The following is a 26,964-nucleotide window of genomic DNA, read 5'->3' on the forward strand; positions in this document are numbered from 1 at the left end:
CTCCTTGAGCGGAGTGTGGTCCACTTTCAGGGGCACAGCTAGAGGGAGGCAGATGGGCTTGTGGCCTGGGCGCTACATTTGGGGTGGATGGGGGAGGGGGGGATATACTTTGTCAGAATAATTTTTACTATAGATATTTACTTGAATATATAGTGTTAGAACACATAAAATGTTGGAGGGCAAATGAACTGATACATGATTATCATAAAATATTTAAAAATAGTTTTACTTTATGTACTATCTAACTTGTGATGCATTAAAAATGAAATGACTGCAAATAAATCTATTTATCTTGCATCTAAGTTGAATAAAAAATGTTTAGAATAGTGGAACTAATATTTTGCGGCGATACGAGGTGTTGTCAGGAAAGGTTGTGGTCTGGTTGGTTTGAAAAATAAAGGGTGGAAAGAAAGGGGGGGGGGGGGGGTGGGGAGCTACCAAGATGAGATCTTGGCCTGGGTGTAAACTAGCCTAGTTACGTCTATGCCCACCTTACCTCTAACATTGGTCTGTGACTGAATGCATGAATGAATGAATGAATGAATTAATGAACAAATCAGTACTTTATGTTTCATCAATATCAAGGTCATTAAAAGGCGTCAAAGGGTTGATGCAATGAGAATGGAGGTTGACGGAATGAATGGACAGTGGAAAATGCAAGAACTTCCTGTAAAAATTGACTGGTTTACAGGTACATCAGTCATGTTTCCTTCTGACTAAATACTTTGTGTTCGAATGAATCTCAAAGAATGGCTCATAACTTTTCATAACCCACCTTGAGCAGATACTCGTCCTGCATCTCCCGGTCCAGCGGGCCGGCCACAGTCACGTTGCCCGTCAAGGGGTCGATGACGAACTTGCCGCCGGGGTTGTCCGCCAGGATGTACGAGGCGTTGGCGTTCTCCCCCTCGTCCAGGTCCGAGCTGGTCACCTGGATCACGAAGGCCCCCGGCTCGGAGTTCTCCGTCACGTTGACGCTGAAGAGGCGCGTGAAGCGCGGCGGGTTGTCGTTCCTGTCCAGCACCGTCACCAGCACCGTGGCCGAGCCCGTGAGCCGCGGCGAGCCCCCGTCCACGGCCTCCACCACCAGCCGGTAGCCGTCCGTCGTCTCGCGGTCCAGGCGCGCCGCCGTCGAGATCTGGCCGCTGCGCTCGTCCATCTCGAAGGTGCCCTCCTCGTCGCTCACCAGGCGGTAGGTCACCTCGCCGTTCACGCCCGAGTCGGGGTCCGTCGCCCGGATGGTTATCACGGTCTGCGGCGGGCTCTGCACACAAGCACTTCCCCCGTGTAGCACGCCCTGTCCCCACTCGGAGGGTACATTGTGCCATACAATAATAAACAAATGAAACAAAGTTATAAATTACACATACTTATAAATTTTCTAACAAGAACTTCTTGTTCTTTGTTTTTTCCACTTTGGAAGGACAACAGCTGCCTCCTCCCCTGCCCCCTCCCCCTGGATACGGCTGCAGGAGAAAGGGAGGAATGTCGTGATTTTAAGAACAGACTGCTATTAGCTGCACTTAATCAGGTGCAATATGTCTGAAACCCCATTACAATAAATTATCACGTATACTCAGGCTAAAAATGTGTAAAATCAATAAAGGTATTTTTATTTTATTTCCAGAATTTCAAAAGGTCTTTAATTGGAATAAGATGTTCCTTAAAGCACTTTTGCACATTTTCCGATAGTTCACTTTCTTGCAATTGCAATCCCTGCCATTTATTTGATACCCTTCGACAACCCCTAGATTCAGAGACGCGGGGTAAATGCGAGTTATTCTCGGGGATGGCTACGCCACGCGGGGCCCACCTCCTCCTCCATGATGGTGGCGTTGTACAGCGAGCTGTCCAGCACGGGCGCGTTGTCGTTGGCGTCGGTGACGTCGATGACGAGCTGCAGCACGCTGCCCAGCGGCGGGATGTCCGAGTCGCGCGCCTCGGCCCACACGACGTAGCGCCGCGCCGCCTCGTAGTCCAGCCCCGCGCCGGCCACCAGCACCTCGCCCGTCAGCGGGTCCACGCGCAGCGCGTCCCCGGCGTTGCCGCCCGCCACGCGGAACCGCACCCTGCCCGTGGGCCCGGCCTTGGGCGAGCTGGCCGACAGCTGCGTGAGCGTCTGGCCCGCCGCCGCGTCCTCGGGCAGCGTGAACAGCTTCTGCGGCGCCGACACGGTGGGGAACAGCTCGCCCGGCCGCAGGTACACGTCCAGCAGCGCCAGGGCTGCGCGCGGCTCCGCGCCGCTGTCCGTCGCCTTCACCTGCGTGTGGGAGCAGCGTCTCAGTCCATCTTTATTTATACTCCTTAGTTGCTTTGCTTTTTTATTTTTCTTTTCTAACTAAAAGTGCAACTGAGATTGCAACATCCATAGTGTGCAATGAAACGATACGAGTAACAGGCGATTTGCCTAAAGGCGGTTTGCCTAAGCATGAATTCGTTACGGCCATTTGCCTAAAGACATTTCGCCTAAAGGCGTTGTGCCTAACGTCGAATTGCCTAACGGCTATTTGCCTAAAGGCGATTTGCCTAACGGCGTTTTCCCTAACGGAGTTCTACCTGATGGCGATTTGCCTAACGGTGTTTTGCCTAACTCCTATTTGGCCAACGGCGTTTTGCCTAACTGCGATTTTCCTAACGGCATTTTGCTAAACGGCGTTTTGCCTAAAATTAGGCAAAACGCCTTTAGGCAAAACGACACATGCCCATCTATACATCCAACAGCAACAGCAACCACAAGACTGATCGTGTGTGGGGAAGGCTTAGATTCAGTCCAAACTGTCAGTTCGTGGGCCTTGTATTGCGTGGCTCATCCTTGGATCACAGTGTGCATTTACAATCTCTTTTCAATGCCAGTTTTCTGCCATTCGGTGTGCTCTATTGCCACATCTACACCATTAGGCAAAAACTTTTCAGACATAACTTTGTAATGTAGTGAAAATTTTTTAATATGTATCTGAGAATTTTGGAAATACATTTTACTGTTTTTTATTTCATCAAGAGAATCATCTAATAATGTGTATTATTTATTTATAAAGAGTGATAATTGAAATAAATAATCTTATATGCAATTTTTTTTCAAAATTTTTTATATGATTTAAAGTTGATTTTTTTTTTACTCTTTTGAGCATAGCCCATAATTGTATGGAATGCCTTGTTATTAATAGTGGCAGGCTGCTACAAATAGTTTCTCGTTTGAAATAATAATTGGTGTTTAGCATTGAGGTAATATTTTGTTAGAATGACTACAACTGTGATACTGTCAATAAGCACTATTTTGTAGTCTTAAAAACCAACAGTTATTTAAATATATATGAACTTACTATAATTTAAGATGATACATCAAATAAAAATAAAAGTTAACAAGCCAGGTAGTATGAATTTGGCAACAGTGGTCACCATTTACGAGGTATGAGGCAGACTGTATAAACTGCACATCATTTCATTTAACACTTGCTCGGTCTTGCATGTCAAATTAGTTATGTCTTTTTCCTACCCGGACGCACATACAGTTTGCAGAGATTCAGGGAAAAAAAAAACACGTATTTTGAAAACTGCTCAAGATTTCTGAGTGGTCTCTGTTTACCAAAACAATTAAAAAATGTAGTTCTGATTCCATATTTCATTTTTAAATGTATTTAAAGAAGAATGAAAAGGGCTAAAACACGTATTTTCAGAATAATTTTTAGACATGGTAAAGCTTCTTGAAAGAACCCAAAGTCCTTGCATTTTCTTTTTACCTTCATTTCTCCGCCATCTAATGTTATGGTTGCCTCTCAAATATTCTTAACTTCCTACGCTCGACGAGAAGACTGCGCCCCAGTTTGGACCCTTGCAACTATGAGATCTGAGTGGTAACCATAACATTATAATGCAAAGAAATAAAGGTAAAGGCGTAACTCTGAATGCTTTCAAGAATCTCTCCCGGGTGTTTCTTTACTCTGAATACACATGTTTTAGCCATTTCCACTGTTCTAAAAATACAGATTTAAAACTAAAATCAAGAAAGAACTATTTTACCGCCCTCAGAGTATTTTTAAATGCTTTTCGTAAACAGACCCCACTTGGATATTTTGATCAGTTTTCAAATTGCGTGGTTTCTTCTGAAGCTCTGCAGACCGCGTGTGTGTGTCCTGGTAGGCGTCGCTAAGGGCGACACCGGCTTGCGTATCACACGCCTCACAGCCTCTATGCTCTAGACAACGAACTGGTGTGCAGTCTTCTCGTCGGTAAACTGCCTCTACAGGTCTTTAAGCAGTGACCCTACAATTTAATGCTGGAATAACTACAATCTCTCCCTGAACGTTCCTATACCATTTCCAATACTAGATTTGGAATTTTTCATTACTAAAAAAGCCGTTTGGTAGCCTAACCAGGAGGCCACCTCAAGGCAGTGGTTGGTAACCAACTGGCGGCCCGCGGACCACATACAGCATAACATACTATCTGGAAAAAAAAAATGCTCTCGCTGTCTGAGTGATGGCAGATTGGAACATGATATTTTCCCCTCCAATTATCATCACTAGGAAATGTCCAGGACTTCTCCAGGATTTAAATCAAACTCACTGACTTTCTCTGACCCAATTTCCCCTTTCCTGACTTTCCCCTGATTTTTCCCTGACTTTCCAGAATGTGGAAACCCTGGAGATGCATGCAACAGCATCATTTAGATGGATTTAGAACAGCTGATGTGCAAGTGGGCCTTACTGAGACTGCGTTATTTGGTTCCAAAGGACTCCACCTATAGTGCGTCTCATCCTTGGATTTCAGTCTGCATGTTAATGTACATTTACTCTTTCTTGCCAATGCACAATATCTGCTATTAGCGCTGTCTTTGTTTCAGTGTGTTCTGTTGCCAGATATATGCAATGAGCACACCAGTTTTAGACACAACTTTATAATAAAAAAAAAATAGTTTTCAAATGTATTATGGAAAAATTTTATTTCCAAGAGTAGAATTTGAAGTGAGGTTTTAGTAAATACATTTTCTTGCATTTCATCACGAGCATCAACTGATAATATTCACTTCTCTCTTACGAGAAAAATTTATCAGAGAGACGCGATCTTGGTTTCAAACTTTTTTGTCATAATTTTTTTTTAAAATATCTTTCAATATTAAAAATTTAGGCTCTGATCGACCATACAAATTAATTAATGGAATGCCTTGTTATTAATAGTGACAGGCTGCTACAAATAGTTTCTTCTATAAAATAATAAATTGTGTTTAGAATTAATATTTTTTTTCTTTCATAATGTACCTATACAACTGTAATAACTAGGCTATCAAAAGGCACTGCTTTGTGAAAACTTCATTGGCAATTAAAACCTCGACTCGTGAGTGCTCTCTTTAGCGTCAGAAAAGTTCCACAACAATGTTTCACGAAAACGTTGCATTAAAATTCGGCCTTGAATTTGTAATTTAAATTTTATTCTCATTGCACCCAACGAAGTTTCACTTAACAAATATTTAGTTACACAGCTGAAACAATACTCACATAACACTGTTTAACAATATTGATTTACACAAGTAATTAAAATAATATGTTCTTGAAAGAACATTTCCTTGCGAATATGACCCGTGGCGCGGTGCACAACAATATGTTGTGTTGCCCTCTGCCCAAACACTCCCTAAAGTCGGGTGGCGTCAGGCGCGGGCGACCCGCCTATCCCTGCAGCATGGCGGGGTTCTACCTGAGCCGCACGCCGCCACGTGGAGCGAGTTCTCTACACCGTCCGCCAGTGGCGTAGCGTGCCATCTCGGCGCCTGGGGCGGGAGACCCATTTTGCCGCCCCCATTCTATAGGTGATTAATTAAAATTAAATTTCATATGCAAGGAGGTACCTTTTATTGAAGTTAAAATAGGATGAGCGGTTTTACAAGCGGATTCTACGGGCCTTATGAGCAGCGAAGTCAGAAATAACTTTTTCAAAATCAATATTGACAGCCAATTCTTGTTCAATCGACAATATAGCCAAGTTTGATAGTCTAGCGGAGCTCATAGTAGATCTAAGGTAATTTTTTATTAGCTTCAACTTTGAAAAACTTCTCTCACAACTTGCAACACTAATCGCCAAAGTCAAATATATACGAATCAAGATGACTATATTTGGAACCAAAATTCCGAGATTCAGTTATTGAATGAACTGGAGGAGCTCCAGTGGTCCTTTACCACTTATATCTTCCTCTGATTCAGAACAAGCAACAACAAAAAACTGCTGAAGACGCTTCCGCTCCATCTGAAACTCGTCCTTGTCGATGTCTTCTAATACATGGGAAAGATCACACTCGAACTTGCTGTCCAAAAGTTTCGCTGGCATCAAAAATCCGAACTTGTCCGATATTTCTTGAATTTGCTGGAATCGAGTCGTCATTTCTTGAATGATATTGTCGAATGATGCGATAGTCTCTCGACGGATTTCCTGTTCGTGAGACAAAGCTGCATCTTCAGAAGCTGCATCTTCAGAAGATTCATCGCCATGCATGCGTTTTTTCTTGCGAATTCTTCTCGTTTTGAGTTCGATTCCGAGTTTTTCGCAGAGAGTCTTAGCAAAGTCAATTGCTTCTTGCACGAAACGGTCTCTACTTTCCACTAAGAGGGTTTTCAAAGCGCAGAGTTTCTGAGCACACTTATCCACACTTAGTCCTCGTTGCTGCAGGTAAATCTGTGCGTCATCTACTTCAGGTAGCACTGCAGCCCAAAGGCCAAGAAAAGTTAGGAAGTTAAATAACTGCATGGCTGTCAGGAGAAGACTGGCTCCCGATCTTGTTTCGGAAGTTTGAGATGAATCTGTTAATTGTTCCAGTACCTCAAGAACTACCTCAAACTTATTTTTAAGCATCTTGACAGCTACATGTTGGTAATCGCTGCGCTAGACGGCGCGCGAGCAGAACAGCTGATTGTGTGACGTCAGGTGAGACGGGCGAGCGGAGTCGCCTGGTAGGCCCAGGCGGGCGCGCACGTGAAGTAAAACGCGGGTTGGCCATGGTGATGGTTCCACATCGAAGTAACTGTATACGAGTGTTCCTTTTTGTTTATGAACGGGGTTCATATATATATAATTTAGAACGCTTTGGTACGATGAACGCGAGTGGTTGGTGAGGCGTGTGTGAATATCGCGAGGATTTTCCAAGGATGAATTATGTGCGCCGAAATAAACTCCAAGACGGTATGGCGAAGGATTCGTCATATCCGTACAATTACCTGCAGCTACGGTAACGTATAATGGCAAGGGTTTTCCATTAAAAACACTCGTGAGCAAACGAGTGGATTTGGTGACCGGACATCACGACGTCAAAAAGCAAGTAAGTGCCAGCCGTGCCACTGCCCCGTTGACCCCTTTGACCCCTGGTGCGAAACTATAATTTGTGGATTTTTGGGATTTAAATTAACGGACTAATAAAACTGAAACTGGGATTATACGTTCAGCGTGTTTCACCCATTCCCTGCCAGACCTAGAAGAAAAAAGGCGTCGACCGTTAGAAAATGACTTAACTGAGAAGGGCTTGTAAACCCATAATTTCTAATTTGCTAAATTTTTGGTATATTTATTTGCATGTTAAGTTGTGACAATTTTTTGCTAGATTTCGCCTATGTTAATTGGTATTTACAGAGGTGATACGCCCGGTGCGTATCTATTTTTGTATTTGTATTTGTATTAATATGTTCTTATATATTTTTAATGCCTTTTTGGAAATTATATTTAATTTTCGGAGCTCCGAAGTATATGATCAAATTATAATTTTTGGGGGGAATGGTTAAAGTATTTTTTTAGTATTATAATAAAGCTATTTTTTTATAAGTAGTAATAGGGTATGTATTTTATGATGGATGCGCCGATTTGTGATGAAACGATTTTATGATAGATATATTTACTAAATGTTGTCATATAAATTTTGCGTCTTTTTAACTAGCTGCCTCCTCTCACTGTTCGCGACCTTATTAGTATTTTTAAGCCTGATATTAGTTTGGGTTTTAAAATTTTTTTGGGTTTACCTGCGCTCGCGGTACGGGGCAATATAGGAGTTTTACTGTGTCCCGGTTTGCGGAAGTTGTTTGGTTTGCCCTGGGTTAAGGTCAAACTTTACAGTACAATGCGTAGTACTAAATTCAAAGAGAGGCATCGACACGGGCCGACGCGTGAAACAAAAGATTTTGTATGAGTAATGAACATAATAAGGAAAGCCGCTCAACTCGGCTCGCGCGCGCCGGGCGGCGCCTGCGTGAAGCGATGTTGCCGTTCGTATGTAAACAAACAAACGTTATAAAGAGCTCTGTCAGTGATTTCGCAGTTTTTCTTTTAAATAAATATTAAAAAATAGTTGGTGCGCAAAATTTTAGATAAAAATGGAACATTATAGTGTGTCTGACACATGTAATGAATGAATCATAGATCAGATCTCAACCCGCTTCACCGGCGACCCGCCTCCGCGGGCTGCCGCCCGGGGCGGGCCGCCCCCTCCGCCCCACCCACGCTACGCCACTGCCGTCCGCAACCTATTCTCCGCGCTTTACGTGGCAGAAATGTGGCATTAAAATTCGGCCTTGAAAGTATACTCCCATCGCGCCCAAAGCAGTTTCATTTTAAAAATCAACAAATTGGTCCAATTTAAAATATACTAAAACTTATCAAAATTTTTGATAGGTTACAAAATAAAAAATGTCAATGTTAACAAGCTGGGAACAGCTGTATACTGCAACCTAAGAGTGAGGCAACCACGGAGCCCAGACAGCAAGACGTCTCGCCCGCACCACGAAGCGAGGATCTCTCTGTCCTGACCTGCAGCCTGAAAGGTCTCTCCCCCCGCAGCTCCTTCGCGGCCTTGATGACGCCAGTCTTCTCGTCGATGGTGAACTTGGCCTCGTCGGCTCCCGCCAAGGAGAACACGATGCGGCTGTTGTCATCGATGTCCGCGTCCACTGCTTTCGCCCCGAACACGAATTGACCTGAAAATGAAATACACCTTCTAACTGCCGTAACTTTCTGTACTTCAGGTTGTACGCATGTATGTAAATCTGTTCATTCAAGTGAAAACATAATCAAACCCTGACCATCCGTTGTCGATATTATTGCTGCATTTTGTATTTTCTACCGGACATATTTTTAATTTATTAAAAAACCCAATGAATTCCTGTTTACATTTTTATTTTATTTTCACATCATACTCACAGTCGAATGAAGCGATTATTCAAATATGTTTTGAATACCCACATACAGATAAGGAAGTTCAAAAAAAATTTAACATACACTTTGAAAATTTCAAGATAAAGAAGTAATATTATATATGTATTGTCATAATGTCAATATTTTCACTTGGCCGACGGCTTACCTTGGCAAGTAAAATTTTAACTGTGAATTAATAAGTACCATGCTCAATAGTGAATGAAATATTAATTTGGTAAATTATGAACGTTTTTCTACATGGCTACACGAGACATGGTTGGTTTTAGTCATAAATTGGGCACTACGAAATAAGACATAACTCTGGTGTGGAGCTTTTTACGTTTTCCAAGGTAGCGTAGTGGTTAAACACATCGCCAAAGAATGAAACACTCGTATTGGTCAACGAACAATTTAGAGAGGCTTGACTACGAAGCGTCTCATCCTTAGTAACAGTTTGCATTTTAAAGCATATACTCTCTCTCTCCAACTCACGATATCTGCTATTGGCACTGTCCTTGTTTCGGTGTGTCCTGTTGTCATACATACCCAAAGAGCACAAAAGTTTTAGATACCTTCAACTTTATAATGTAATGCCAAATTTTTAAAATGTACTTTAATATATATTTTTTTTAAAAGAAAAATTTGGAGTGAGAATTTTGTAAATAATTCTTAAATTCTTACATTCTTGAAATCAAATTGCTGTCGTGATATTCCTTTAAATATGGATTAAATAAAATAGGTTTTTGTGTACTAATCTGCATACAGCTCCCTACTGAGGGAAAATCAATTGACATATCTACTTTACAAAAATATTTAGTGAAAAATTAAGTAATAATGAAAAACAGTCAGCTTTAAACACACTAAGGCATGCCTTTGTAGGCATTTTTTTTTTCCGTACTCGAACACTGCAGCCATCAGACAGTCTGCTCGCAGTCGCTCGGTGCCGTCGCCTCGTGTATGATCGCGGCACTTCTGTGGCGTCGTTGTGCGCACGTGATGCAGACACTACGAGATAACACGAGGCGTCGTGCAGGGCCTCATGAGCGCCATGTCGCGCTGTCAAAGTTTCGCTTCCAACACCTTCCAATATGTTGTGTCAAAGTTGGAGGGTTATTACGTCACTGGAAAACGTCACTAGCGCAGCCATGTTTGTTTGATAAGTTGTCTGCATCCAGCCAATCGAAATTATGCCTATCGAAAACGGAAATGACTTCCGTTTGAGTCACAGTTATAAATGGGTAATTAAAGAGGTTATAAAAGTGAAATAATTTGAAATAAGATGATTAGAAAATTTTAAATATTTATACCTAAACATTTATTTTGACTATCTAACGAATATTACTGTGAGATATTGATTTACGTTAAAAAAAATTTAAGTATAAACTCACAAATAGCATAAAAGTTCAAAAATTCCATCCAGCACTATGATGCGTTATTTAATCACAAAATGAGATTAAAATTGAATAGTTTAAGATAGCTCAGATAAAAAAAAACCTTAATAGTGTGATATGATTAAAAACATTTTTGAGAATGTCTGTCCAAATGTATTTAATGAAGAAAAATGCAAGCCGTTTTCCGTCCAACTCTAATAGCGACTATGGATGGAGACAAAAATTAGATAGTGCGACAGGACCTTAAAGCACCTTCTGAGGACATTTTTTGAGTGGAAACATTTTTTTTTTTTGTAATTTGAGCAGATAACTTGCCCTCGCTTCTCTTCCTCGAGAGTGGCCTGAGAGCATCCTGCTCCCGAGAGCAAAATGGCAATCCGCCAAACTGTTTCTTGGCGAGTAAAACGCGCAAGGGTGCCCCGAGCGTTTGAAGGTCAAAAAGAGACTTCGAGTGCAACAAACCTATAACATTCGGTACAGTACAGATAATGATGTAAACAACAAACATTAGAAGTAAGCATCAGTGTTCTTGCTGACTTCTAACTAAGGATCTCTTGTACCTGATCTGGTGAATTTGAAACCAACAGATTTTATTTCTTATCTGTAAGATTCTTACTTCGACGAAAGGAATGTGCGAGCAGGCTCACACTAGGTAAAAACGGCGACTCTTCCTGGGCTCACAAAGTAGAGCCGAAGGAGGGTCGAATGAGGGACGAAGGAGGGCCGAAGGAGGGACACAGGAGAGCCGAAGGAGGGACAAAGGAGGGCGGAAGGAGGGCCGAAGGAGGGACACAGGAGAGCTGAAGGAGGGGCAAAGGAGGGCGGAAGGAGGGCCGAAGGAGGGCCGAAGAAGGGCCGAAGGAGGGACACAGGAGAGCCGAAGGAGAGACAAAGGAGGGACAAAGGAGGGCCGAAGGAGGGCCGAAGGAGGGACACAGGAGAGCCGAAGGAGGGACAAAGGAGGGCGGAAGGAGGGCCGAAGGAGGGCCGAAGGAGGGCCGAAGGAGGGACACAGGAGAGCCGAAGGAGGGACAAAGGAGAGCCGAAGGAGGGACGAAGGAGGGACATAGGAGAGCCGGAGGGAAAAAGGAGGGCGGAAGGAGGGCCGAAGGAGGGACACAGGAGAGCCGAAGGAGGGACACAGGAGAGCCGAAGGAGGGACACAGGAGAGCCGAAGGAGGGACAAAGGAGGGCCGAAGGAGGGACACAGGAGAGCCGAAGGAGGGCCGAAGGAGGGACACAGGAGAGCCGAAGGAGGGCCGAAGGAGGGACACAGGAGAGCCGAAGGAGGGACACAGGAGAGCCGAAGGAGGGCCGAAGGAGGGCGGAAGGAGGGCCGAAGGAGGGCGGAAGGAGGGCCGAAGAAGGGCCGAAGGAGGGACACAGAAGAGCCGAAGGAGGGACAAAGGAGGGACAAAGGAGGGCCGAAGGAGGGCCGAAGGAGGAACACAGGAGAGCCGAAGGAGGGACAAAGGAGGGCGGAAGGAGGGCCGAAGGAGGGCCGAAGGAGGGACACAGGAGAGCTGAAGGAGGGACAAAGGAGGGCCGAAGGAGGGACACAGGAGAGCCGAAGGAGGGACAAAGGAGAGCCGAAGGAGGGACACAGGAAGGCCAAAGGAGGGCCGGAGGGCCGAAGGAGGGCCGAAGGAGGGCTCACCGGGCTGGGTGCGGTCCGGCACGTGCACGGCGTAGCGCTCGGCGGAGAAGCTCGGCGAGTTGTCGTTGTCGTCCAGCACCAGCACGGTGAGGTTGACGGCGGATGCCCGGGGCTCAGCCTCGCTGGAGTCGCGCGCCACGAGCGTCAGGTGGTAGCGGGCGGCGCGCTCCCGGTCCAGTGGGGCCGCCGTCGTCACCAGCCCCGAGTCCGGGTCCACGGCGAACCTGTCCGCGTTCTCCCCCAGCAGGCTGTACCTGTTCCGGCACGTCCAGCACGGTCTAGCACTGCCCAGCTCGGCCTGGCACGCTCCAGAACTATCCAACAATACCTCGCACAGTCCAGCTTAGTCCAGGACAGTCCAGCATAGTGTAGTACTGTCCAGTACTGTCCAACATAATAGCACTACCCAGTACTATCCAGCACAATCTAACCTATTCTACCACAGTCCAGCTTAGTCCAGGAAAGTCCAATAGTCTTGAACATACTAGTAATGTCCAACACAATCTAGCAAGTCTAGCACAGTCTAGCACAGTCTAGTACTGTCCAACACAATCTAGCAAGTCTAGCACAGTCTAGCACAGTCCAGTACTGTCCAACACAATCTAGTAAGTATAGCACAGTCTAGCACAGTCCAATAATGTCCAACACAGTCTATCACAGTCCAGTACTGTCCAACACAATCTAACACACTCCAGCACAGTATAGAACAATCAAGCACAGTCTAACACATTTAAAGTTAGTCCAGAACAATCCAGCACAGTCTAGCACTCTCCAGTACTGTCCAACACAATCTAGAACAGTCCATCACAGTCTAGTACAGTCCAGTACTGCCAAACACAATTTAGAACACTCCAACACTGCCCAATACAATCTAGCACATTCCAGCACAGACCAGCACGTCGAGCACTAGCCAACATAATAGTGACACAAATACAACCCAGATTGGAATCCTAGTTCATTCATCATAATTATTAAGTTTTTACATGGTTCTCTCGAAGTCACTGTGATAATAGGTAATGGATGTTGCCTGTCCCAACACCCTTTATCGTGTCAAATTACCTGATCGTCGATAGAGACAATTAAATCTTTTTATTGCTCCGGAAACTTCCTCTGTCTGCAGTGTACAAAGTGCTTGTTGTTAAATTGGTTCAGCGATTAGCAATAATGATGAATGAAAAAATCGACATGTAGTTTCCCGCCTGAGGGCAGGGTCTGCATGGATGGAACGGGGCTGATATAGGAGCCTGCTGCCCTGTCCGAGGGACAGATCTGTAGCTCCGGCCAGCCTGGAGAGTGCGTGAGGTGAGATGAGATGGAGTCTGGAGCAACGACGACGGAATGAATTGGTGGTGGAAACGGGCGTACCCCGAGGAAACTCAAAGGTCACAGCAAAAGTCCGGATAGTCTGGGTGGAAGGCACTTTATGATAAAAGTGCTGGCACACAAATATTGGGATTTTATCTTCTATACTTCCAGCAAGGTGTCTGTAATTAGTTACGTACGACATAATTACTAAGGGTTTTCTAATGACTTATTGATGTGTAACATCGTAACTCTCGGTATACAGCATTTGGCAGGAGTAATTTCGTGAATGAAACGGAAGTCGAATGGAACGGAAATGTGAAACCACAGTGTTGGCATCTGTGGCGGATGGCGCGAACCGAAGATGAAAAAGCCAAAGGAAAACTGTACAGCATTAACTGTTTAATTGATTTTAACAAGATTGGCAGTATTTAAATAAAATTCCTTGGCGAAAACCAGGTTTATTGGTTTTTTTTTCCAGGTCTTTTTCGATTTTCGGAGGCGCTTCATTATATAGTTTGAAATTTCGGTCTGCTAATCAAATGATTCAATAGTCGACGTAGCTGCTACGACAACGAATTTTAAAGGCGGGTGTGGTAACTACTTGTTATTCGTGTCAAGGTATGAAGTTGAAAAAAACAATGTGCGTATATATTTATCACGCTACACGATGCTTTAAAGAATTCTACGTTAAATTTCGTACAATAAGTGTATTCGCAACATGCATGAAAACACGCGAATTTGCTCGTTACCGAGGTTAGACGTTACAGATCTCTGGCGAGTCCTCTAAGCCTCGGTCACGTGTTTTCATCTCGATTTGTTACTGTTATTTAAAAATTCTTCACGTCTCGTCACCATCGAGGGCACCAGGGACGACAGCGCACGACGACAACTACCCAGGCTAGCAAGCAGTCCCGGCGCGACTACCCAGGCTAGCAAGCAGTCCCGGCGCGACTACCCAGGCTAGCAAGCAGTCCCGGCGCGACTACCCAGGCTAGCAAGCAGTCCCGGCGCGACTACCGGTGACCACGGAGCGTCCTCGTCGAAACTTGGTCCAGTGTCTCAGCACCGGCTCCGCCTCTCGGCCGAGTGGCTTCGGCACTCGGGCCGGTATCCCGGGTTCAGTTGTTGCATATGCTACACCTGAACCCTAACCAGTCCTTTATATTTAGGGAACGGATTTCGGTGACCTATCCGTTTCCAATCTGTTGCCCAAATTTTCGCGCATCCACAGAGCTAACTTTTTTCGGGTGATTTCATGATTTTACTACATGCTTCGACTGACATAAGAATTTGCCTCTGAATACATAAAAACTATTAAATAAGTGGACAAGTGTAGGACTTGTTTAGTAGAGAACTGCTTTTATAACAATAAAATATGTTGTTATTTTGAACTAATTTAAAATCATGAACAAATTTACGAAACATTAGAAGCAAAACAATTTAGGATACGACCTCCGTAAGAGCGCATTTTTGTAACGAAAAACAGGAAACCACAAATATCGAGAATTTTTCCTTCTTTCTTGCAACTAAAGGACATAGATAGGCTTGGACGTATATCCCCGGGGGAGGGGGGTAGAGGGGCACGCCCCCCTCTGGTAATTATAATGAACTAACTGAGGGGGGCCGCATGTGCTTGCAAAACCGTGACTGTGAAACGGGGGTTGATAAACGTAAACAGCAAAACTATGTGTTATGGAAAACATTATGTGTTATTTTTAAAGTTTTCTGCTTACTGCAGGCATACGGGCCAACGTAGGGATAGTATACAGCATACAAGCACCCTATTCACAGGATTACGTGTGTCGGTTAAAGCCCATGCGCAAAACTTAGACCGCGCGGGACAACTCTACGAATTCAAACCCCGTCCCTCCCCTTGCGAATGCTACAGATTTGCGTCCCTGCCTTAAAAAAAAAATTCTTTCAAGCTGACAAAATGTACCTATTCGGACGTCATAGGGTAGCGTGGACCAATGAGCGACCAGTTTGGGACATTGGTATTGTAGACGGGCCATGTATTGCATGTCTCTGCAGGGTTGTCGATGGAAACCAAGGGAATGGATGGGGACAAACAATTCGGTCGGGGTCCCTCTACTCGTTGTTCCATGTACAACTTCCCAAACCTCGCGACCAGAACACGCCGGGCACTGACCTGATCCGGGCGTTGAGCCCCTCGTCGCGGTCCGAGGCGACGGGGCGCAGCACGGGGCTGCCGGCGGGCAGGTTCTCCGGCACGCTGGCCGAGTACGACTGGCACTCGAACTGCGGGCTGTGGTCGTTCACGTCCTGCACCACCACGCGCACCGTGCCGGAGCCCGTCAGCGGCGGCGAGCCTGCGGACACACGCCGGCACTCTGTCAGCGCGCTGGCCGAGTAGGACTGGCGCTCGAACTGCGGGCTGTGGTCGTTCACGTCCTGCACCACCACGCGCACCGTGCCGGAGCCCGTCAGCGGCGGCGAGCCTGCGGACACACGCCGGCACTCTGTCAGCGCGGTGGCCGAGTAGGACTGGCGCTCGAACTGCGGGCTGTGGTCGTTCACGTCCTGCACCACCACGCGCACCGTGCCGGAGCCCGTCAGCGGCGGCGAGCCTGCGGACACACGCCGGCACTCTGTCAGCGCGCTGGCCGAGTAGGACTGGCGCTCGAACTGCGGGCTGTGGTCGTTCACGTCCTGCACCACCACGCGCACCGTGCCGGAGCCCGTCAGCGGCGGCGAGCCTGCGGACACACGCCGGCACTCTGTCAGCGCGCTGGCCGAGTACGACTGGCGCTCGAACTGCGGGCTGTGGTCGTTCACGTCCTGCACCACCACGCGCACCGTGCCGGAGCCCGTCAGCGGCGGCGAGCCTGCGGACACACGCCGGCACTCTGTCAGCGCGCTGGCCGAGTAGGACTGGCGCTCGAACTGCGGGCTGTGGTCGTTCACGTCCTGCACCACCACGCGCACCGTGCCGGAGCCCGTCAGCGGCGGCGAGCCTGCGGACACACGCCGGCACTCTGTCAGCGCGCTGGCCGAGTAGGACTGGCGCTCGAACTGCGGGCTGTGGTCGTTCACGTCCTGCACCACCACGCGCACCGTGCCGGAGCCCGTCAGCGGCGGCGAGCCTGCGGACACACGCCGGCACTCTGTCAGCGCGGTGGCCGAGTAGGACTGGCGCTCGAACTGCGGGCTGTGGTCGTTCACGTCCTGCACCACCACGCGCACCGTGCCGGAGCCCGTCAGCGGCGGCGAGCCTGCGGACACACGCCGGCACTCTGTCAGCGCGCTGGCCGAGTAGGACTGGCGCTCGAACTGCGGGCTGTGGTCGTTCACGTCCTGCACCACCACGCGCACCGTGCCGGAGCCCGTCAGCGGCGGCGAGCCTGCGGACACACGCCGGCACTCTGTCAGCGCGGTGTCTTCTCGTCGACCACAGGACAACTGCGACATGTCATCCAGGTTCACACCTCATACAATTCCCCAATACTCCCCCCGGGCATATGATCCCGTCAGGGTGTGGTCCTGGTTAGGAGTAAAGATGGGTCTTTTACACGCCTGACACTGTTGCCAGTGCCCAACATGGGTTCCGAGAAAAGGGAAATAAATTCGCCATTTCCAATCGCGGCATGTTACTGGCGAGCGCACGGTTCAGGAGACCCAATCCCACCTTCGGCCCCACCGACCCGCCCCCAGCTCCGCCGTGAACCCCCTAGATCAGCTACAGAGCCAGCCCCCTCTGTGGGATCTGAGTGTAACCGTCACGGAACCATACCTCTCACATCCCTGGGACCCCTCGGTCACCCAGTTGCTCGTGATAGGAGAACTGTGACAGTCACCTTATATGGCCGAGAAATGAAGATAAATGTGTAATGCAAGTCCCTTAATAGCTTTCAAGAATCTTTACCGGTTGTTTTACGCCTAAAAATCACTCTCAAAAACCTGCGTTTCAGCCATCTTAACTCTTCTGAAAATACAGTTTAAAAACTTAATCCGAAATCAAAAGTACTTTTCGGGGCCCTCGGCGAACTCTTAAATGCTTTTCGTAAACAGACCCCACTCGGATATCTCGAGTAGTTTTGAAATCGCGGTGTTTTTCCTGAAGCTCTGCGCACCGTGTGTGTACAGAAGCGGATATGCTCGCCACACGGCCGCTACCACACACTACATGAGCATGCTCGTCTCTTTCTCTAAAAGACAGTCGGTGTTGTGCTTGCACAGTGGCTGCAAGCAGCATTGCACTGCTTGGCGGGATTATTTTGTTTGGACGAAGAGCCACTAAAAATTAAACGAAGAGTTTCGTCTAAAAGGTGGCTTGTGGAAAGAAATCGTTATGGTGACATGTCAATGCTGAGAGAACTGGAAATCTCAGAGCCAACATACCTGCATAGCTATTTGAGGATGGATAAAATGTACATTCACATTGACATGTAATGTTCATTCATATTTCTCTGGCTTTTTTTTTTAACTAGCTGTTCGTATCACTCTCGTTTGACATGCCTATTGACACATTCCTGACTCCTTATATCTCACACTGGTCGAAGAGTGCGATATAAATTTATGAACTCCTCCCAAAAAAACTTTATTGTCATTAAAAGACTTGATGATGCGACAACAGACAGCACACTCGCTGTGGGCTCGGGGCGAGCATGTTGGGACTCTTAGCAATTATAGGAGCCAAACCAGTAGAAGAACCTTATATTATAATAAGACAAATTATAACAATAATATCACTGGCGGATATGCTCGGTCCGGGGCTCCGCTCGGACGGCGAGCCGAGCATGCTCGGTCTGAGGCCGGACCAGCCCACACACTGGCGGATATGCAACCAGCAGGGCCAAGTCACCGCGACTTTGTCTCTCAAAGCGACATCGCAATCCCTAAGCTTCACAAACGGCATATTTTGAGGGACATAAAAACAAAATCTCGTTTGTATTGTACGTGAGCGTGAGAGATTTTAAAAACATGTTATTTAAATATGTGTTTTCGTGCATATAACTGGAATAACTAAGATTTTTTTCCAATCAAACATTCGTTTTATTACGTTATTATATAATAGTATATATTATATTATATAATACAATATCTTTCTAGTGGAGTTACAAACTATTACTCGGCAACTGGTTTCGGAAGGAATCGCTTGTAAAAGTAACAGAACATTTTTTTTTCTATGCACATTAGCTTTCATAAGGCTATCTTTCTGCTCACCAGAATGACAACTCCAGAACAGAAAACCACTCCACAGGCCAGTTCCTCCACGCTCGAATACGGCACCCAGAGAAGAGCGACCTAACTCTCTCCCTCCTCACTTCCCCTAGGGGGCCTCCACCCCGCCAATTCTGTTTGTTTACGCATTTGCATGAAATGATCATGGCGGTGTGGAGGGGGGGGGGGGGGGGGGGGGGGCTCCCGCTGGGTCGTCTATTCTGCGTCCGCCAATCGCACAGCCGTCCCCGCTCCAGGGGGCGCAACTGAACAGACCAAACATGGCCACTAAAAATTCTGAGCGGTTGAGAAATGCCAACATCAAAAATTAAGTTTCAAATATAAAGAAAACATAGAATTTTCTAAAACATAAATACCTTAAATAAAAAAATAATTTTACAAATATTATCAGTTCAGAATTTATGTAATGGTTTATTAACCTATTTGCGCATTGAATATAATTACAAACTATTATACTTTGGAATAATTTTTGACAGTAATGAAATAAGCACGGCTGCCATTCGCACATGTGCAGGCGTGTGCCCGTGTGCAATTTTTTTTTGCAATTGAAACTGATGTTATGGTTCTCAACACTCATACTTTTCGGTTATGCAGTTTTTAATTTTTGAAACAAAAACATTTCAACTTAGTTTTTTTATTGTTCCGTATTGCAATAAAATATAATCTTTAACATTTATGGTGAATTTGCCACCAACGAACGAACACACACACACACACACACACACAAAAAAATCAAGGTTGCCGACATTTACTGTCGAAACGTTAACGACTTTTAGGTTGTTAAGTTGCCTCTAAATACCGAGCAGTTAGCTGATTTCCAAAGAAAACAAGAACGTTAGTTATAGCATTGAGTTGCGACTTTTTATCTTCTTTGCTTTGTGGTCGCGCTACCGCAGACAATGGAGCAAGAAGTAAGTCACTCCCCCTAGTGGCGACCCTATAATCGGCAGAGCACATATATTCATGTAAAACATCTTAGTTCTCGGTACAAAGCACTTGGTTGGAGTAACTACTTCGTGAATGCGACGGAAGTCAAGGAACGGAAATGTGTAAACAACCACGGTGCTGCCATCTGTGGCGGATGGCGCGAACCAAATTTCGCAAAGACAAAGGGAAACGTATAATATTACCTGTTTAACGAACTTCAACAAGACGAGCAGTGCTTTTTAACAAAATTCCTTATAGAAAAATCAGGTGCAAAGCCAGGGATCAATATTTTTTTAACGTCTTTTTCGCTTTTAACGGAGCTGTTTCATTATGTAGTTTAAAATATCGGTCTGCAAATGGAATGATTCAATAGTCGACGTAGCGGCTCCGGGAGCGAACTCTAGCGGCGAGTGCGGTACCTACGTGTGTGTCACGTTGAGAAATGTAGCTGAAAACACAATTTTCAACATGAGAAAGAGCAAATTCATGCATTCTCAGGTTGTCAGGTTGCAAATATACTTACAATACGGAATTTGGACATGAAATTCAACATACATGCCCAGCGTGATAAATATTCAAAAATTGTGTTTTCATCCCTGAACGCGAATCACACGTAACTTACCCCTCCCGCCGCTAGAATTCGCTGCCGGAGCAGCTACATCGACCATCGAATCATTCGATTTGCAGACCGAAATTTTTAACTATATAATGAAACGACTCTGATTAAAGCGAAAAAGACTTGAAAAATATACCAAAACCAAGACCTGATTTTAAACAATAAATTTTATTTAAAAATGGTAATCATGTTAAAATTCATTAAACAGTTAATACTACAAAATTTATTTTTATTCTTTGTGAACTTTGGTTCGCGCCATCCGTCACAGATGACAGCACCGTTGTTACACATTTCCGTTCCATTCACGAAATTATTCCCACCAAATGCCGTAACTTATGCCGAGATATAAGATGTTACGCATCAAATATAGAACGACCCTCTACCCCCCCCCCCCCCTCTCTCTCAATATGAATAGCAGAAACTTATTTTTAAATAACTTATTTTGAAGTTTAACACACATTCATTTGCTGACGTGTTTTTCCTCTGAATTTGTTAATCAGAATTTCTAGCATCGGCTTTTAAGCAGCTACGGTTTGTGTTGCTGACTAGTTGCTAACTTCTCCCCTAGTACACACACCACCACTCCATAGGCAGTATACGTGTTCATAAATAATATAAATATAAACATATACTTATACACAAACACAAAAAAAAAGTTTGAGTTGAAAATGGTTTTGGAGTAAATGGACAATGACACAGAAAATAAGGTAACGGCTGCAATGACGTCATTCTTCTGGATCATATCACTGTAAGTGCGACCCTAGCTGGTTCTTCTAGCGCGGTATCGTCTCTAAGAGCAAGGCTCTAAACTGGCGGGCAGTCTTCTCGTCGTGCATACAGAAACCATGAGATTTGAGCGGACACCATGACATTATATGGCGGAGAAATGAAGATAAAGTGCAATGCAAGACCATTGCGTGCTTTCATTACTAAAAAAAATCATTCTTAAATCACGCGTTTTAGCCCTCCTCACTATCATAAAAAAAAGTTTAAATACGAAATGAGACAGAACTATTCATTTTCCCCAACATATTGTTAAATGCTTTTCATAAACAAACGTCAACTGAATATCTTGAGCAGTTTTAAAAAATCGTGATTTACATTGAAGCTCCGCACACCGTATGTGTGCCCGGTTAGGCGGGCCCTTAAATACTATGTAATTTTGGGTTTTTAACTTGGGACACAGCTTGCGCGTTGGATTTTTTTTTTACGCGACACGGCAAAGAAAACTAGTTTTGGACGCTTTTTAGTCATAGTACGAGGACTACAACGGCTGTAGTTGATCACGTGGAATAATCAGTTATTTCAAGGGGGTGTAGACTGTAATCTTTAAGGACATCCCTGGCTGCAACAAAACTTGAACTTTTAAATCTGCAAATATAATAGCGTGAATTGTATATATAACTAATAGTTAACATGAAAAAAAAAGAAGCAAGAATTGCAGTCCAACAAACGTATGATAAACATGGACTAACAGCATACATTCTAATTCTGTCTGTCCCACATCAATGTGATTATAATGTAAAATATTTCACTAGTAAAACACCTGGAATACAAAGTTTTCAAATATTTATTTCGTAAGACAAAAAAAAAAAGGTTCTTAGTCAAGGGAGGGGCCCCATAATTTTTGTACTTTTTTCTAGGAAAATCCTTGCAAACTCATTTGCAAACGCTATCACTTTTAAAACTGCAACTTTTAAAAGTACAACAATGCTTTTGCGGTGCAAGGTAGCTAAAGTGAAAAAAAAAAAAATATATAAATAAAAATGTGAGCTAGTCTTTTAGTATTCGACATAAATGTGTAATATCTGACCTCGGTAACGAGAAAATTTGTGTTTTTTCATGTTCCAAATAGGCTTATAATACGGATCCCGGACACGAAATTTAACGTAAAATTCTTAAAAATATTGACGAGTGTTATAAATATATACGCAAATTGTGTTTTCAACTACATTTGTTGACACGAATCACACGTAGTTTCCGCACCCGCCGCTAGAATTCGTTGCAGGAGCAGCTACATCGAATTTAGATTCATTCTATTTGCAGACCGAAATCTTAAACTGTATAATGAAGCGGCTCCGATATGAGCAAAACAGATTTAAAAAAAAAAAAAAATACTCACCTTCGCTCTGGACCTGATTTTTGACAAGGAATCTTATTAAAATACTGTCCATCTAGTTAAAATCCATTACACACATAACACTATTAAGTTTCCCTTTGACTTTTTGATTGTAGTTTCCCAATATCCGCTACAGATTGCAGCACCGTGGTTACATGTTTTCCGTTCCATGCGACTACCGTTCCATGCGATTCCGTTCCATTCACGGAATTACTCCTACCAAATGCCGTGTACCGGATGTCGACTTCGAGTTCGTCAAGCTACATTAAACATGCTTTAAAACAGCGTGAACTATAAACATAACAAGGTCAATCAGTTACGTTGAATTAGCTACATTTTAAAATTGTTAATTTTCTAACCATCCATTCTCACGTTATCACATGTTTTTTTTTACTAATTACACCTAACCAAATCTTTATTTTTAAAAATATTTTTAGGAAAGTGGTGTTTTTTTTAGAATGACCAATATAATATAAATAAAATGTAAAGTTTTGAATCCCCGATGTGTTGATTGTAGCAGGGGCGCAACAACTAAATTTCCAAAGGGGGGGAGGGGCAATATACCTTTTTATAAAGAATCATCGATCCCCCCTATTGAAGCGGTGGGTCGGGGGGTTCTCCCCCGGGAAAATCTGTATTTCAAGGTGGAAAATGGTGCTATTTAAGCAGTTTTATTATCTAAAAATTGATTACACAGCTCTTTCTTTGCCCCGGTTTGCCCCCACTTCAAGGTTTCAGAGGGGGGCAAAATACCCTTGCGCCCCTGGATTGTAGGTAAACAGAGAGAGAGAGGAACGCAGCCTCGGAACGGACGGCCGTGTTGGAGACGCGCCGGCGCTCGAAGGGGCGGGCCGTGCAAAGTTATGACGCGTCATTATGCTGATGAGGCGGCGGGCCGCGCGTATCGCCAGGAATGCGGCGTCCCCCCGGTCCCCCCGGGAGATCCCCGAGCGGATAACAACCCGCGGTCGCGCTCCGGCCGGGCCTGCTTTTTGTACACGCGTGTTTCATTATGGGGGCGCCGCGCCATGCAAATGGCGGTCGGAGGAGGATGATGGGAATTATGTTATTGCCCCCTCGGGGGCGGTCGCCTCGGTTTAAGAGCTCCGGGAATCTCCGGAACCGGGGGACGGCAGCGATTTGTGACGGCGCGCTTGCCCGGAATAACTTTCTCTCCCGCCCGTCCGGTGTTGCCAGAACCCCGTCCGCCGACGCCGCGCATCAACCACGACTTCACCCCGTCCATCGCAACATTTCCCCAGACCAGCGCTGCCAATCATCCGTGTTTTCCCTTGCAGACTTACATTCCTGTGCGCATTCTATCAGCGAGCGTATCCTCGCGAAAATTCCGAGTCATTTGGACGTAAGTTTTAGCAAGCAAAATGTTATTGTTAGGGACGTGTCAATCAAATCCTCAGATACCATCAAATCCTTAGTATTCAAAGGATTAAAAAAAATTACATAAAATAAAGTAAATTAAAAATTTCAACACTGATAACCTCTGAAGTTTACTAGATAAATTTATCTTTCCTTTACCTACTTACCTACCCTGTTACCATGTCCCTAGATATTGTACTCTAAACATGTAATATATGAATAGAATTACAAAATTGACTTTTTTCTCTCTCTCTGCCGTTTCAACCCTTATACTTACGAGTCGAGGTTCTAATTGGCAAAGAAGTTTTAATTCTATCACATGTATGGAGTTACACGCGCTCTTTTTTATTGAATTTACATTAAAAAAAATTAATTTTGTAGATGTGTGACTAGAAGAAATAAAATTCATCATGTTCTGTCTTAAGACTAACTACTAGAGACCCGGAAATTTCGCGGATGCTTTTGGTCACCAGCTAGACTGCAAGCCTTAGCACTGGATCACAATAATTGTTTGGACACTCCCCTCAGCAGAAAGGGGAGGTCTTGCACAAGAAGTCAGCCAATATTGAAAGCATATGAGGGTACAGTATTCATGGAACTGTGAACTATTAGCCTAGCGCCAAATGAACACGCGAAATTTTCGTGTCTCCAACCGAGGCCGTCAGTTAGTGTTGCCATGATTTGAATGAGAAAGTATACTGGGGAAATCAGGTGCGGGCCAGTCGCACACAGTAAAAAAAGACAGACGTCAAACCAAGCGCTAAGTTACGGGGTCTCCATGGTCCTACCGCGTGTTGTGGAGAGACGAAGGGGACAGGGGACAGCTGCGCGCGCTACCGCCCACGAAGACTGCGTCAGGCGGCCGCGGTGGATTGTGGGAGAAGGGCTACCAACATACTCGCACGTCACTACCGGTGTTCCAGTCGCGTCAGTTAGCCGCATTCGGAAAGTAGCGGGGGACAGGGACGCGGCATCGGCGAGGCGTTCGTATGGAAATGAAGCCGGAGGTATGTTTGACGTGGACCAATCCCGGGCGGGCCGGGGGTGGAGGAGGTCGGAGGGGGGGTGGATCACTAATGAGCGGGACGCCCCTACAGATGTACGGCCGGGCCGCCTCATTAGCGAGGTGGCGGGAGCTCCTCCGCGCGCCTTCAATAAACATCCGCACGTTACGGCCGCCATTACCCCGGCGCGATGGGCCTCACTTAGGGCGGCATTATCGCTGTCCCCGGCCGGACCGGGAGCCACCCCCCCCCCCCCACAACCCGGGGGTAAACAAACAAGCAGGCCGCTCCCTGTGTTACAGATCGCCGCGCCGCAGAGCTGCCGGCACCGGCCAGACGCAAGGGCAGAGCCCCCAAAATCCCCGGGGCCCAGGCGTCAGGAGTTCACCCTGAGAACAGCACGGAGTTACAAGTCTTTTGATAGTATAATCCATCGAAGACTTACAACTTATGCATAGAGACCAGAAACATTCGCAGATTCATTTCGCAATCAGCTATAATCCGAACTCGTTCACGTTCATGCTTCTTTGGTGATTGGGCCAAAATTCACCCGAAGGACTCTGGGGCAATGGAAAAACCCTCAACAAAGAAGTATCAAATCATAGAAAAGACAGTTGAGACGACTCCCAAGTCAGCAGCCAAAGAACTGGTTTTTTTTTTTTTTTCCCGAGTATAAAGAGGACTGTGCAGTCTATCCTGAAGTTCATCACAACCGCGAATTTTTCCAGTCACTACTTATGCAATACGCTCACGTCAAATTCAAAGTTATGGTAAATGTAACGTGTACAAATTTTGAGAATTTGTTTTCTTAATTTGTAGAATTCGATAAACTATTGCACTAAGTAATGAAAAGGCCCTTGGTTTATCGCGCCGGCACTGTCTGTCTGGACCGGATAAATTTCCGCGGTTCCGATGGCCCTTCAGGATAAACTCCACAATCCTCTTCGTACTGACTCGTGACAAATGTCAACTTAGGATGCCTTCAGATTGCAAGTCACAATATTTACTTTCCCCTTAGCTTGCCAGATCCAAACTAATTCTTCACGAAATCAAATTTCAGAAAAAATTAAATGTTCAAATTCATACACATGAAAAATATTTTCGATTAAGGAATCACTACACAAAATTGTATCTCAAACAAAGCTTCTCTGCGAATGTACTCTCCTTTAATAATAAAACCCCTTATGAACTCACAGTAATAGCTGGACCTCGAGTGTTGTGGCACTAGGCCCTTGAGTCCGCCATGGTGCTGATGATAGGCCACTGTCGGTCAGTAATGGCTGCTCGGCGTCGCTTCAACTGAACTGGGATGCTTGTGATTAGGCACTTATTTGGTTGAGAGTCGTTATTCATTGGCTCAAGAGTCCTTCAGGTCATTGAAGGAGCATATGCTAGCATATCGCGAATTTTTAATCTAGAGCCATGATTATTTTGCAGATTCATTTCACTCCAGGTTAGTGAATATCGTATGTGCTTTCCCTGTGGGCTGAGTTCTTATGCAGAGTGGAGTGGGAGTATGTGACTTTGTCTCTGTACTACTAGTTGGTAGTTGACTGGTGTACAGTAGAAGGGGAACAATTGTGAACCTCTCATCAAAGCAATGCTAAGCTATAGATGTTTTCAGTCTAACTGGTGATGGAAAGAATACCCGAAATTTCCTGGTATCTTTTATTTTTGGTGCTTCTGCTGTTGACTCAGAGCTTGTATGGAGGTTCTGGGCAAATGAACCACTCTCGACCAGAGGTGTGCCGAATCGCACACTGCTCAGTCCGACACGTCTCACACGACAGCAGAAGAATCGCAAGTTGGTCTGCAAAATTCAAACTGCAGTTCATTCACGCATAACTGAGAAGTACGGTTTTTGAATCAACCGTTAAAAAAAACAACTTGAAATCCCAATACAATCGAAACGAATGGACGATTTCACAATCTGGAACACAGGTTTTCTTTTTAACAGCTTATTATTCAGGAAATTTTTTCCTCCTGTTAAACGTCTTAAGGAGAGTGTTGGTGCTTTCTATTAGAACTAGATGGTCACTAACATATTCGTACATTCATATCCTTGCGCTGCGCAAGTATAGTCACTATTCCCATAATGTTTAAATTTTCACCTTAAATTAAAAAAAAATCGTTAAAATTCATCCTGGGTTTTAAGTTTAACTTCCTATTATCTTCCTGAATTTACAGGAACTGATATCACTCGCTTT

General features: G+C 45.1%; 1 protein-coding gene across 1 annotated transcript in view; it reads right to left on the reverse strand.

The window, feature by feature from the left end:
• LOC134538614 (cadherin-related tumor suppressor) overlaps positions 1–26,964 on the reverse strand; it is a 197,416-nt gene that overhangs the window by 18,671 nt on the left and 151,781 nt on the right. The window contains exons 9-13 of the mRNA XM_063380045.1: positions 15,662–16,874; positions 12,208–12,461; positions 8,776–8,942; positions 1,814–2,260; positions 776–1,264 (exon numbers count right to left, since the gene is read on the reverse strand). Of these exons, the coding sequence (XP_063236115.1) occupies positions 776–1,264; positions 1,814–2,260; positions 8,776–8,942; positions 12,208–12,461; positions 15,662–16,874 (2,570 nt within the window). The remainder of the gene's footprint in view (positions 1–775; positions 1,265–1,813; positions 2,261–8,775; positions 8,943–12,207; positions 12,462–15,661; positions 16,875–26,964) is intronic.

Source organism: Bacillus rossius, chromosome 13 (assembly GCF_032445375.1).
Source record: "Bacillus rossius redtenbacheri isolate Brsri chromosome 13, Brsri_v3, whole genome shotgun sequence".
Taxonomy (NCBI): domain Eukaryota; kingdom Metazoa; phylum Arthropoda; class Insecta; order Phasmatodea; family Bacillidae; genus Bacillus; species Bacillus rossius.